The 13759-nt window shown below is 66.9% G+C and overlaps 2 protein-coding genes across 5 annotated transcripts in view; both read right to left on the reverse strand.

Moving 5' to 3' along the window:
• Window positions 1–1075: 1075 nt before the first annotated feature.
• Window positions 1076–9948, reverse strand: CASQ1 (calsequestrin 1). The gene is made up of 11 exons (XM_025420747.3): window positions 8922–9948; window positions 7343–7427; window positions 6311–6411; window positions 5839–5950; window positions 5475–5548; window positions 5071–5201; window positions 4000–4045; window positions 3586–3640; window positions 3322–3422; window positions 2596–2670; window positions 1076–1666 (listed from the first exon to the last, which is right to left on the reverse strand). The coding sequence occupies exons 1-11, from the start codon at window positions 9180–9182 to the stop codon at window positions 1520–1522; spliced, it is 1188 nt and encodes a 395-aa protein (XP_025276532.1). The 5' UTR covers window positions 9183–9948; the 3' UTR covers window positions 1076–1519.
• Window positions 9949–12225: 2277 nt separating this feature from the next.
• Window positions 12226–13759, reverse strand: part of ATP1A4 (ATPase Na+/K+ transporting subunit alpha 4) — a 28594-nt gene continuing 27060 nt past the window's right edge. For all 4 annotated transcript variants that reach the window (XM_049107021.1, XM_049107017.1, XM_025420735.2 and 1 more), the window contains 2 exons: window positions 12692–12783; window positions 12226–12470 (listed from right to left, as the gene is read on the reverse strand). In XM_049107021.1, coding sequence (XP_048962978.1) covers window positions 12730–12783 — 54 coding nt within the window. In that variant the 3' untranslated portion in view covers window positions 12226–12470; window positions 12692–12729. The remainder of the gene's footprint in view (window positions 12471–12691; window positions 12784–13759) is intronic.

Here is a 13759-nt window from a genome sequence, read left to right on the forward strand (position 1 = left end):
AACGGCATCCCACTCCCTTACCCGGACGCCAGCCTGGGCTGTGCTGGGGGCCGTAGGGAGCCTTCCTGCCCAGAACCTCAGCCGCCCAGGCCCGGGGGCAGGGTGGGGGGCCGCGTGGACAGAACTCTGTGCCTCCTCTGCAGGGCGGGCCCTACTGGTGGCCTCTGGCCGTGAGGGCCAGGGGCCCCCTTCCCTCCCTCTGCCCACCTGCCCATCAGTGCCCTTCCTCCTGGCTCCCAGGACGAGACCCAAGCTCCACACACCCCGTGATGCCCGCCCATCCTCGTGGGGCCCACTTGCGGGTCTCCTCTTGTCCCGCTCATCTCTTCTGCGCCCCCAGTATGACACCCACATCCTGCAGGTGCTTCTGATGCTCTCCACTGACGGGCAGGCCCCTTCCCTGCCTCCTCTGCCCCGTCAGCCCCCACTCTTCACGGAGGGAGGGCCTAGCAAGGGCTCACTCCTTGGAGCCTTCGGAGCCCGCTGCGTGGTGGCCGCTCCCTCCTGAGCCCTTCTGTTCACTGGCGCCTTCTGCTAGCAGACGCGGTGGGGGCCGCCCTTGGTGGGCGCAGAGGAGAAGCCTGGGCTCCTGCCTTCAAGGGGCCCACGGTCCAGTGCGGGGGGACAGACACGTAGCCACAGATGGAGGGGGTCGCCAAGGGGGGGGACCCCAGATGAGGGGGCTGCAGCGGGCGCCGCCTCTGGGAAGCCCTCACCAAGGAAGTGTCACTGGGGCTGAGTCTTGACGTTCAGAGAAGAGCTGCAGGGAGGGTGCGATCCAGCAGCGCAGGATCAGTCTGTGGTGGGTTTCCATGTGCTCCGGCCTGTCCTCACTTCCAGCCCGGCATTCCCAGAGCCTCCCGGGGTGCCGCACAAACATCTTGTGTTGGGGGGGTGGGGAAGCTTGGTGCCTGGCCGGAGATAAGTCATCCACTCTCCTCTGGGGACGATGGTCTGGAGGGAGGCACCCATCCTGCTCGGATCGCAGCGCCTGCCCCCCCGCCCCCCTCCCCCGTCCTCATCCTCCGGCTGCCCCCCTCCTGCCGCGGGGTGACACCTCTCAGCAGACACCTGCTCATGCTGCCCCAGATCCTTTATTGAGCCCTCTCAATATCTGACCCAAATACATTAACAAGAGATTGCCGCGAGGTGGCCCGGGACGCGGGGCCCGCCCTCCCTCCTGGCCGGAAGGACGGAGGATTTGGGGGTGTGGGGAAGAGTGTGTGCAGGTGGGGGGAACGGAGGAGAGGAGGGTCACGAGGGAGAGCACACAGACCGGTGGGGGAATCCGTCGTGGGATGGGGCCACCGAGGGACAGGGGACAGTCAGTGAGGCGGCTGGGCGGGCGTGTGGGGGACAGGGGGTCCTGTCCCTGTCAGGTGACAGTCGGGGTCAGGTCAGCGGGCCCGATGCAGATGGAGGGTGACCCAGGGTCCCTGGAGGAGCCCAGGGAGGGGCAGGGAGGGGGGAGCACAGGAGAGCAGCGGGCGGGCGGGCAGAGAGAGGGCGGCCACAGCCGCTAGTCATCGTCATCGTCGTCGTCCTCCTCCTCGTCGTCGTCCTCCGTGTTGATCTCGCCCGCCAGCACGTCCTCCAGCCAGTCCTCCAGCTCCTCGGCGGAAGGCAGGTCCTCCTCGTCGTCCATCTCCATCCACACGCTGTCGGCCTGGGGCGGGGCGCACGCAGGGGACCGGGTGAGCCCGACCCAGGTCCTAGGAGCCCGGTCCCCCGGCTCACGGGGCCCCCGCCGTCCTTCCCCTCTTGCGCGGCACTGGCCAGGTTGACAGGGCGGCCTCCGTCCTCGGCCTCCCTAACAGGCCTCCGGCATGGGCCGGCGGGGGGCCCTCGGCGGGGAGAGTGAGGCCTGGCGCCCGTCAGCGCTTCATCACCTGCTGTTCCAGCACCTTCTACAGAACCCTCGAGCCTCGCAGGCCGTAAACACGACTTGCCTTTTCCAGAACTTCACAGTCCTTCTCCTACTTGTGACCTTACTTAGCTCTACCTCTTGCGTCGGTTTGGAAAGGCCTTGCGTGTGCACGTGGCGTGCCCCGCAGGCTGTGCGGTCGCCACACCAAATGACCCCCCCCAAGGCTCTCTCCAGCGGAAGTGGCTTTGATTTCTGTGGCCTCCTAGCACTTTATTGGTCTCCTCGTGGTCGTGTCTATAAGAGCTGGCCGTGTCGTCAACACAGCACCTGCCTCCCTGGTCACACCAGGAGCTGGGGGGACGCAAAGACCGTACACAGCCCGTTCGTTTTGTTGCCACAAAACCACAGCTGAACACCTGCCACGTGTGGGTGAGAGTTCTGCCCTCCAAAAGCTCAACGTCTGCTGGAGAGGCAGACGCGCCCCATATGTAGACCCGAGATGAGCTACATGGCAGTCACGTCCTCGATGCCCAGGGGGCTCTGCGAGTGCCGGGGGGGCGGGGGTGGTGACTCCAGGTGGGGAGTCTGGGGACCGGCCCTGCAGGACGGGGCGCATGTTCAGAGCCTGAGTGCATCCGTCCAGCCCTGAGATGGCGTGTCTGACTCCTGGGGGGTCCACAGAGCAGGGAAGCAGGGGTGGAGGCCAGCGGGGCGGGAAGGGGACTCACGTCCGTGACGTTGACCACTCCTATTTGTGGGGCCGACAGGTCGATGTCGAACGTCTTCTCCCAGTATGGCACCAGCTGGGGAGAGACCACAGGGCGCCGTGAGGGGGTGCAGGGGGAGCGGGTGCGGGCGGCTGGCACAGGGGCGTCCCCGTGAGCCCTGGGCCGATAGGGTGTAGGTCCAGCTGTAGGGCCTGCAGGGAAGGGCGAGAGGCCAGCAGCGGCAGGGCAGTGCAGACGCTGGCCCCTCCCCTGAGGAAGGCTGGGCCGGAGCCCGTGTTCTGGGCCTGGTCCCGCCGCGGCGCCACCAGGTCACCTCGGGGCCGCTCAGCCGGGCGCCCCTGAACTGAGGCCTCTGTGCGCGGCGATCAGGGCCACTCGGGCAGCAGATCACTCGCTCCTGCCGCGTGTGTGCTGGGGGTCGGGCTCCGGCGGGGACCGAGCTGTCCCCTGGGACTCGGCTCTCCGCGTGCACCCACCTGCAGGGCCCGCCCGTCTGGTCTGCCCCCCGCAGCGCTGCCGGTTGGGGCTGGGGGGAGCACCTGCCGGGCCTCCGCTCTGGGCGTCGTGTGTTAGGCTCCCTGCGGTTGACCTGCCGTCCTGTCTCCCCACCTCGGGCTGCCTTTCGCGCCCTCAGTGCCCCTGAGGATCCGCCGTGACCTCCCGCGCCCCCGGGCCGGGCGTCGGGGCAGGAAGACGCCCGCTCAGGGCCCCGTTCGGGCCTCTTACCAGGGGGAAGTCGTCAGGGTCGATCCAGATGATGCTGAGGTCTGGGTTGTCCGTGTTATCCTGGGCCACGGCCTTGAGCGTCTCCAGGAACTCGAAGCCGTCTTGGGGGGAACCCGAGTGTTGGGTGGTCGGGGGGGCAGGAGCCCTGCCTCCGCCTCCTGCCACCCGGGCCGCTGCGCTCCCGGGAGCCCCCCCCATGCGGCGCCCTGACCAGCCCGGGCTCCCCTCCCGCCCGCACCGCTCCAGTCGAGCTTCCTCCCTCACCGGGATCGGCCTCCTCGGCGAAGGCCACGATGTGAATCCCGTCCATGTCGTCCTCCTGGGAGGGGAGGGGGCTTAGCTGTGTGCCCGGAGGAGGGGGCGCCCCTGGCTCCCTCGGGCCTGGACGTCGTGGAGCTGCGGCTTCCGGGTCAGGTGGGTTCTGGCGGCACCGCTTGCCCTCCAGGCCCCGCGCCCGCCGAGCAGACCCCTCCGCCCCACGTCCCCCCGTCGCCGTGTCAGCCTGTGTGTCTCCCAATCCCCAGGACACCGCCCTGCAAACTCGGCTGGTGCGCGGTGGCTCCTACCAACGAGGCGCAGGCCGCGGCAGGGCCGGAAGCTTCCAGAACTTGGGTTTTCAGCCACCTGCGTCCCTCCCCCTGGGGCCCAGCCCCATCCTGGGGTGGGGGGGACACTCACCCAGGTCTCATACATGCTCTCGGGCTTCAGCTTCCTCAGGGTGGACCTAGAAGAGACGGTCACTGCTCAGTGGGCAAGAGAGAAGGATGCCCCCCCTTCCAGAGTGTTCCGCATGACGCCGGCTGCCTCTGGGTCAAGCCTGGGGCACAGACGGCTCGTAGCCCAGAGCAGAGCATCTGGCAGAGTCTGAGCGCTGGGCTCCGGGCCCAGGTGGGGGCGCAGCAGCCAGGCCCATGGCCTGGAAGAGAAGAAGGTCTTTGGGAGAAAGGCGGGAACGGGGCGTCGGGGCCTTCACGCGTTGTTGTGGTTCAGCTGAGTCTGAGGCGTGTTAGGCACGTACCGGGCGCCCTGGACGTAGGCCCTGCCGGGCCGGGGGTTCCCTAATCTGGGGGCGGGGGGTCAGGCTGCTGGCGTCCCACGGAGCTGTGCACGTTCCCGGTGGGGAGTGCCAGGAGGGAAGGGGTCCTGTGGGTGCGGGTGGGGGGCGGGGGGCTCAGCCTCGGCACCACTGACCTTCGGGGCTGGAGCGTCCTCGGGGCCCGGGGGGTGCAGGGGGTGACCGTGTGCCCTGGAGGTCGTTACCAGCACCCCCGCTTCTCCTCCAGCGAAACCTCCTCACTGCCCCCCAGGAGTTCCCTCCTCCAGCGAAAATGCACCGTGACCCCTGGAGGGCAAAACCCGCCCCCACCCCGGCCGCCCTGCCCCCTGTGCTGAGAACCACGTCCTGGGATTGAGTCCGGCTTCGGGCCCCTGCCCAGCAGGAGCCTGCTGCTCCCTCTCCCCCTGCCCCTCCCCGTGCTCGCCCTGCCTCCCTCTCTCTCTCCCTCTCTCTCTCTGTCAAATAAATAAAATCTTTAAAAACTAACTGATAACGGAGGAGGATGGCCGTCGGGGTTCCTGGCAGACGGCAGGCCGTGAACACCAGTCGGGGTCAGGGAGCAGGGTGGGCCACGCTGTGGGGCCTGGCGGCGTGGGAGGGAGCGCGGAAGACGGGCGCAGGGAGAGGGAGACGAGCTCCAGGCCGCCCCCCCACCTGCCCCTGCCCCGGAGGAGGAGCTGCCCCGTGCCCACCTCCTGTGCTCCTCCACGAAGCTGACGATCTCCTCCTCGCTGTTGGGCTTGTCGGGGATGGTCACAGGCTCTTCCATGAAGGCCTCGTAGAAGTCGATCTCATTCAGCTTCAGCGTCAGCTTCTTCGCCACCTTTGGGGGAGGAGGCAGGGGCGAGGGTCAGGGGACAGGCGGCTTCCCGGGGCACTCGCCTCAGGAAGGGGGTGGGATGAGCTGGCCTGGCCACTGCCTTGACTTCCCCGGGCCTGGGCTGGACGAGGGGTGGGCTGAGTAAAATCTGGGTGGGGGTGGCGGTGCGGGTGGGGAGCGTCCTTGGTAGCAAGGGGCCAGGTTCCCGGGGCCCCGGGGGCGAGGTCGGGGCGGCTGCAGGGAGTGGGGCGCCCCTCCGGCCACGGGGACGTGAACCTTGCTGTCGAAAGTGGCGAAGAAGGGGATGTAGGGGTGAAACTCCTCCGCCGCGTCCTCGAAGGCCTTGTAATCTGAGGGAGAAACTCTGGGTCGGTGTCTGGGGAGCCAGTCTCCCGGTGGCCCCCCCCCCCCGCCCCCCTGCGTCTGGGCGGGTTCGTGCTGAGACCCACCCCCTAGTCCTCTGGGAACAGCTGAAAGTCAGTGGGGGAGGTCGGGTGCAGGGGGGTGCCCGACTGGGAGCCCCAAGTGCAGAGAGGTCGGAGCGGGCGGGGGGTTGGGTGTAGACACGCTGGTGGAGGGGGTTTAGGAGATGGGTAAAATGGGGGTCCCAGGAGGGCCTCAGGCATCAGGGGTTACCCACGCTCTGAATCCTTGTTCTTGAAGTAGCCAATGAGTTTGATCTCGTCCTCGATGTTCTCGAATGCCTGCAGCTCTCGTTCGCCTTCGATCAATTCCACGGGGTCCTCCAGGACCTGGGGGGGCAGTAAGGAGGGGAGCGAGGGGAGTGGGGGGCATGAGGAGGGGAGCAAGGGGGTGGGGGGTCGTGGGCTGCGTGCGCGTGTGTGTGCACGTATGTGATGCATGTGCACCTGTGTGCATGCTCGTGTGCTTATGTGCGTGTTCATTTGTGTGCTCATGTGTATGCTCCTGTGTGCTCGTGTGCTCATGTGTGCTCATGTGTGTGCTTGCGTGTGCATGCTTGTGCGCTCGTGTGTGCTTGCATGTGCATGCTCATGTGTGCTCGTGTGCGTGCACGTGCACAGAAGCGGGGGGCCGGGTGGGGCCGGGTGTGGGGGGCTGAAGCAGGGCCGGCGGGGCAGGCGGATCCTCACGTCGAGCAGGAACTCCACCAGGGTGTCAGCAGAGAACTCGCCGTCGTACTCAATGACTTCGTCCCCCTTGAACACGTAGATGCTGTCCTCCTCCGTGAGTCCTGGGGGACACGGGGTGGGTGGGGGCCGGCTGCCCACGGCTCCAGGCCCCGGCCTCCCCCCGCCCCCTCCCCGCGCATGACGCATCCCCCCACAGCCTGGGGTCTGTGCCTGCGGCCTCAGCACCCCCGGAGCAGGTGGGTGTGGGGGGACATGGGGGGATCCAGAGTCCGGCCACACGCCCCCCATGTCTGCTTCCCCTACGACAGGCGGGCACCCCCCCAGCCCCCGGGCACTGTCCCACGGCTGTGACTGCCCCGATGCCCGCCTTCCCCAGCCCGGCCCGCCACCTCGGGACTGTGCTGCTCCCTGGTGGCTGCCGCGGTGCCCTGACCAGGGCTCTGCCCCCGGCCTGTCCCCCCCACCGCCCCCCCTCCCGCCTGCTTTCCAGGGAAGTGTGAGGAAGGCTGCCCCCACTTTGGGATTAGAGCCCAGGTGTCTGAGGAGGGCAGACAGGCCGGGCCCCTCCCCAGTCAGTGTCTCTGCCCCCGGGGTGAGGCCCTGGGCCCGGGCCTGTGCAAGGACAGCTCCTAACCCCTGGCCCAGGCCGCCCCCTCCAACACCTATGCGCCTGGGCCCCGGCAGTCCCACACCGCCCGCCCTCCCGGGTCCACACCACCCAGCCCCCCCTGGATCCACACCACCCGTCCTCCCGGGTCCACACCACCTGCCCTCCCAGGTCAACACCACCTGGCCTCCCAGGTCCCAAACCACCCGTCCTCCTGGGTCCACATCAACTATCCTCCCGGGTCCACACCACCCACCCTCTTGGGTCCATACCGCCTGCCGTCTCGGGTCCATGCCACCCACCCTCCCGGGTCTACGCCACCTGGCCGCCCAGGTCCCACACCACCCGTCCTCCTGGTCCCACACCACCCACACTCCTGGGTCCCACACCACCCGGCCCCCCAGGTCCCACACACACCCCCTTACCTAGTTTCTTGGCCACAGCTGCGTCCTTCTCAGAGTCCACCAGCCCAAAGCCAACGCCCTTGTCTTCGAGGACTTGGGCCGCTAACTGGAGGGAATGTGTTCAAGTCAGCTCCAGGGGTCTTGCCCCCCGTTCCCATGTCATGCTTCAGGTGGGGTCATTTGGGATGTGGGGAGTGAGGGCTTGACCTTGGAACTGCACGGGGCTCTGGGAGCTCCACCTTCCCTGCAGGCCCACCCTTGGGTCTGCAGCTCAATCTTGACCGCTGGCCGTCTATTGCTCCTGGACGCTGTGCTTCTGGGGTTGCACCGTAAGGGCACACGTGACACCCCCGGGGGCCTAGGGATGCTGAGGGGTCTGGCTTCAGAGTGATGGAGGCCCTTCCTGCTCTGGGGCTGAGCCCTGCCCTCCATCCTGGGTAAAGGCCATGCAGTGTGGGGCGACGTCAGAAGTCCCTGGGGTTCTTCCGAGTGACCCCCACTGGGCAGGGGTGTGTGCGGGGGGGTCTGGCCATGTCATGAGGAGTGGGGAAAGCCAGAGAGCTGAGTCTGAGGTCCCCGTGGCCTCCGCTTGTCACCTTCAGAGACGGGGACCCCAGGAGGCACTAGAGGAGACACGGCGGGCCCCCCTTCGCCCCCTTCCCCTCTTCACCGCAGCCCGCCTTTACGCAGGCCGTGCTGGTCTCTGCTCTTGGTGCCCGCCTCCCAGCAGGACCCTGGGCCACTGCGTGGCCTTGCGGCTTTCCCCGCCTGCCAGAGCCGGGCGCCTGGATTCTCGGGAGGACGGGGAAGGGAGGCTGTTGGCAGGTGGATGGCCCGAGATGCTGAGCACTCAGGATAAAAATACTCCACGCACATCAGATGGCAGGTCCCAGCAGCCGCAGGGGCACGCGGGAACGGCCCGTGGTCCTGCCCCGCTGTCCTGCAGGGACGCAGAAGGGCTGCAGAGCTTGGGACAGGAGGCTGGCGGCCTGGGGCTAGAGAGGTGGGGGCCCGGCTCCGGGCATCCCCCCCATGGGCTGCTTCTCTCCTTCTAAGTCCACTTGGGGGCCAGGAGAACCTTCCCGCAAAGAGAAGCTGGGGAGGGCGTGCTGAAGCCTCCTCCAATCGCAGGAATTCTCCAATCGGGGTGTCCAGCCCGACCCGGGAGGGACCGATGGGGAATGGGGGAGAGCGGGAGCCACGCTGGTCTCCTTTACACCTTCGGCAGAAACAGATGCCTCGCAAATAAGATGTCAGGAGCATTTAAAATTCGTGCGTTTGCATCTTCTTGGGGGGCAGGTGGGGGTGGGGTGCAGGGAGGGGAAGGTAGATGGGGCGCTGTGTGCAGCTCCTCCCCCTCCTCTCTCTTCCTCCTGGTGCTCCCCTTCCATGGACGCCTGGGTGCTAGCCGCCTCCTGTAGCACGGAGGCCGCGGGCCTGCAGCCCCTCCCTCCTGACCGTGCCTCCCTGCAGTGGAGCTTCGGGCCCCAGGCCAGTCGCCCCCAGGCCCCCCTGCACAGCCCCTCCACGTGTGCATGCAGCCTCAGGCGGGGGCTGCCGGGGGTGGGGGGACCTGTGTGCCTGCGACCCCACCGCTCACCTCCAGGATCAGCTCTTCCATCTCGAACTGTCTCTGCGAGGCCTTGTCATCCTCGGGGGGCTCGTGGTACAGCAGCGCCAGCACCTCGTACTTCTTGAACACGTTCTTGTAGTTCTTCGCGTTGACGTTGACCACACGGTCCACGCCGTCGTACTCGGGGAACTCCAGCCCTTCTTCCCCCTGCACCCCCAGCCTGGGCGGCCCGAGCACCAGCAGCAGCAGCAGTGCCAGCGGCAGGCCGGGCGCGGCTCTGGCCCCCATCCTGTCTGCAGCGCGCAGGGAGGTGGCGGGCTCAGGGTCGGGGGTCCTGGTCCAGAGGAGGGTCGTGGCCGGGCCCTGGGTCCTGAGCCCTGAGTTAGGGGCTTGCCGTGGGGGCGGGGTGGGGAGCGGCCCAGGGCAGTGGACAGAGGACACTGCTGGGTCCCGGACAGGCCACTGACAGAGCCAAGAGTGAAAGGGTCAGGAGGAGGGATGGGAGCAGGGGGCGGGGAGGGAACCGGAGCTGCAGGCCCCAAACTGGCACCACCGGCCCCCGCCTGGCTCCATCTAAATATGTCTCTGCGGTTGGCAGGCGACAGGATAACCTTCTGAGGCCAGGACAGCTCCGCAGGCCCCGATGTTCCACCTCCTGGCCTCGCCCCCAGGCTCCCGCGCCCCTCCCCTCCGCCTTCCCCGACGGCCAGGGCTCCTCAGCAGGCTCTCCACGCCGCCCTAAAAGCTCATCTCCATATTAAGAAAGGAAAAAGCCTGAGCTAAAAATAAGACCAGATGAGTCGGAGGTAAATGAGCTGGGCTGGGGGAGGGGAGGTGCGTCCCCGGAGGGCAAGGGTACTCAGACCCAAGGAGCGGGGGTGCAGAGGAGGCCTTCTGGGTCAGGACAACGGGGACACGGATGGCAGATGGCCTCTGGGCCTCAAACCTGGGGATGTCCTCTGGGCGCAGTCTGTTTCTTTGATCCTGGGAGGCCAGGGCAGTAGAGAGCGACCGGGCTGCAGGGGAGACCCCCACGCTGCCCCGCAGAGAACCAGGACCAAGGATGAGGTCATCCCCCAGTAAAAGATGGAGCCGCGTCCAGCACTGGCCACCTGGCTCGGGCCCAGCGGTTTCCTGTGCCTCCCTCCCACTCAGGAGCGGCCACGGCCACCCTGCGGGGCTGTGATTTAGGGTTTCTGTGGGCGGAGGCCCCAGGCGGGGAGGGGGCTGCATCCCGCTCGCCCTCTGCACTCCCATCGGAGGGGACTTGGTTCTCCAGGGCCCAGTGGGAGGGGGTCCCCGGGCCTGGATGGTCTCAGGGAGGGAGAGTAGCCACAGGGCGTCCTTGCAAAGACGTCAGGCGGCAAGGCCAGGGGCGAGTCAACCCCGGGGCAGCCTGGAGAGGTGGGCCTGCCCCACGGCCACGATTTCCCCTCACCTGTGCCCTCCAGGGCCCAAGGCGACGTGGCAGGAGGGACTCTGACCTCATCCTGGGGGTGAGGGCTGTGGACCAGTTCTGCTCTGGGTACCTTGTGGCCCCCCCAGGGGCTCTTCCCTGGACAGGTAAACTGAGGCATGAGGGAGCCCGTGGAAGAGGATAGATCAAAGCCCTCCATCCCCACCCTGAGGTGTCTCTGATTTTGGAGACACAGGGTTTGTTTTGCGCCCAGACAGGGGCATGGACTTGTGTTAGAGGAGGAACATCCCCTGTCCTGTGGGGTGGGCCTTGCACAGCTAAGCGGGGAAGGCCACAGAAAATCTCAAGCATGTGGCAGGAGTGCGTCCAAGAGAGACAGCTGTGCTGGAGCGAGGGAGGCCGGGGCTGGCCTGAGCAGGGCTGCTGGGAGCTCCAGCCACCCCGGAACCCATCTCCTGGGTCTCACCGGGGAGCCCCCGACCTGCCCTGCCCGTGGGTCCCCCAGCCTGAGGGCCATGGCACCGGGCGGCTTCTGCTGCACGCTGGGGAGGGGGCCACCCTGGAATATGGGACCTCCCCTTGGCACCCCTCGGGCCGCAAGATGGGGCTACGGGGTGCCCTGGGCCTGCAGCCCCCGCCCTTGGCTCCCAGGCCCGCCCGGGGCTCCCCAGCAGCTGCGCCCTCCCGCCTGCCCCTCACCCCTCTCCTTGCTCCCCTCAGCCCCTTCCCTTGGGCCCCTGCCTCCAGGCCCTTGGACTTAATAGGCCCCAGCAGCCGGTATCAAATGACACTGAGTTGGGGCCTCTGTATTTTTAACCCACCAGACACCCGAAGCTCCTGCTGCTGAAACCCGAGGAGCTGGCCCCTCGGCCTCCCCGTCCCTACTCAGTCCCCGCAGCCTGGCCTCTGCATCTTCCAGGTCTGGTTCAGCCTCGTCAGCAGCGGAACGACCCCTGTCCCCAGGGGACCTGCTTTTGCAGGAGGGCAGGCGACAGGTGGGAGCGCCCTGGGGACGCTGCTCCTCACAATGGCCCGTCTCTCCGCAGCCTCCCTCTGGCCTCTGCCCTCACCCCCCTCACTGTGGGCCTGGGCGCAGGGGGCTGAGGGTGTAGGTCTGGGAATCAGCCGCACCCCGGTTCCCTCATCCGTGAGCCAGGGTGGGCACTAGGAGCCTGCGTGTCGTGTGCGTGGCAAGCGCTTGTCCCACGGCCAGGGCAGCATGCGTGTCCTGTGGGTGCAGACGGTCTGCCATTTCCAGCAGGTTCCTTCCACCTGGCCCTGCTCCTCCCGCTTGGGGCACAGCCCCCCAGGAGGCGTGACAGCGACCTGAGCTAGAGGGCCAGGTGGCCCCGCTCACCACACAACAGCTCGCAAATGGGTGAAGAGGAAGGCGGGGCACCCCGGGGTGGGGGTGGGGGGGTGCGAAGGCCCCAGGGCTCCTCCTTCCTCTGGCGGGCGGGCGCAGACTTCTACCGTCTGGCACTCTGTGGGGGGTGGGGGGTGGGGGGGCAGGACACTTCCTGGGAAGTCAGGGCTTCGGGGATCCAGAGTGAAGGGAGGGGTCAGGATGGCCAGCAGCAGGTGCGACCACCGTCCCCGCCCCAGGTGACCCCTCACCAGGTGGTGCTTCCCGGGTCCCGCTGGGCACCGTCCACCTGATGAAATGTGGCCTGTTCTGCCCCGAAGTTCCACGAGGAGCCCGCTGCCCGCCCGGTCGGGGAGCCGTCCCCCGCCTCCTCCTCCCCCTCAGGTCTTCGGACTTTAAGTTGGGGGGTCGCCCTTGAGGGCCAGGGATGCTTGATTCCCAGCCCCTGCCGGCCTCCACCGGAGCCGGAGACACCGCCCGTGCAGATCGAGGGGACCCTGGCGCTGTCGCCCCGCTCTCTGGAAAGCAGACGCGCGCAGGCGGCCAGGGGAGGGCCGTTGCAAACATTTACTGTCGGGACTGGCCACCGGCAGGACAGAGCCCCCAGGGCCCCAGGCCAGCCCCGGGGCTGCTGGCCCCTCTCATCCCAGGTCATTCATCCTAGCATCTCTGCCCCCACCATGCTCTCTCGAGGCGCCAAGCCCAGAATCCCAACCCCCCCCCACCCTGGGGCGACCCCGTGTCGGGCAGCTCCTCTGCTGAGTTCAGTAGTAGGTCTCTCTCTCCAGCCAGCCTGTGGGTGAGAGAAGACCACAGTGAGCTGGGGAAGGTAGAGGGGAGGCGGGCGGGGAGCGCGGGTGAGGTAGGTGGGTGGCGTGGGGGGATCTCAGGGCTCCCCGGGGCGGAGGGCAGGAGGGCAGGGCCCGGGGGCAGCGCCAGCTCGGGGGAGAAGGGAACGGCGGGCACAGGCTGGAGGGGGCTGCTGAGCGCTCAGAGCAGGGGCGGGAGCCTCACCGCCAGGATGACGTCGGATGGTGAGTTTTCGGATTTCGTCATAGACAAAGATAAGAACGCTGTAGGGAATGGCACAGAGCCACCAGGGGAGCCTGTGGGGAGCAAGCGCGGGTCAGCGGGGCCGGGCCGGAGGTGCCAAGAACGGGCGGCCCCCAGTGTGTCCTGTTGCCCAGGGTTGAGCCCCCTGTGGGGAGGTCAGAGCCTGCTGGGGGAGGGGCAAGACACAAACTGAGCGACCAGTGATAACAGACGGTGACAAATGCCCTGTCGGGGGTGCACGCGGTGTCCCCCGCTCCTGCGGAGCCGTCAGGGCACTCCCGAAGCCCTGCAGGGCCTCTGGGCTTCGCACCCGCAAAGGGGGGCTAGTCTGAGCAGCATGGGCCTACCCGAGACCAGACGTGGGGGCTGTGTCGCCGCGGAGAACATACACTTGTCTGTATCGCAAACACGGGGACCGTTTTGCTCCCGGCACCTCTCCCGTAAGAGGGGCCAGGGAGAGAGACTCTGGGGGGGGGCCCAGTCGGAACCACGTCTGTCCCCTTGGGTGAGAGGGACGTGGCCTGGACCAGGGCCGGCCCCGAGCAATGCACTGCGAGCCACCTGCGAGGCTTGATGTCTTCCAGTGGCCACATTAAAATACGTAAGAAGAAACAGGGGCAGTTAATTCTAATAATAGATCTTTATTTAACCCAGTTTATCCAAAGTATCATCATTTCAACACGGAACCAAAGTAAACATTATAAGGAGATATTTTGCATTCTCCTTTTTATCCCAAGGCTTCCAGAGCCAGGGAGTCCTGTACCCTGACAACGCATCACGCGCCAGACACTCAGTTTTCCAAGGGTCAAGGGAAACGTGGTCCCACCCGGACGGGAAAGCTGCATTTAGTGGGATAATATCTGCCACTGCTTGAGTCTTTAACTCGACATTCACCGGATAAAATGACCAACTCAGTTTCCCGGTCTCGGTAGCCGAACGCCGAGAGCCCAGCGGCGGGATGTGACGTGGGAACGAAGCAGATGCAAGATTAAGGTTCCTTCCCGCCTGCAGCCCACCGACACGTCCTGG

The sequence above is a fragment of the Canis lupus genome, chromosome 38 (assembly GCF_003254725.2).
Source record: "Canis lupus dingo isolate Sandy chromosome 38, ASM325472v2, whole genome shotgun sequence".
In the NCBI taxonomy this organism is placed as follows: Eukaryota; Metazoa; Chordata; class Mammalia; order Carnivora; family Canidae; genus Canis; species Canis lupus.

Coding starts and splice junctions, on each gene's coding strand:
- CASQ1 (XM_025420747.3), bottom strand. CDS start 9,182: ATGGGGGCCAGAGCCGCGCCCGGCCTGCCGCTGGCACTGCTGCTGCTG. Junction 7,428..8,921: donor TGGAAGAGCTGATCCTGGAG/GTGAGCGGTGGG, acceptor CATTCCCTCCAG/TTAGCGGCCCAAGTCCTCGA. Junction 5,549..5,838: donor CAAGAACAAGGATTCAGAGC/GTGGGTAACCCC, acceptor TTTCTCCCTCAG/ATTACAAGGCCTTCGAGGAC.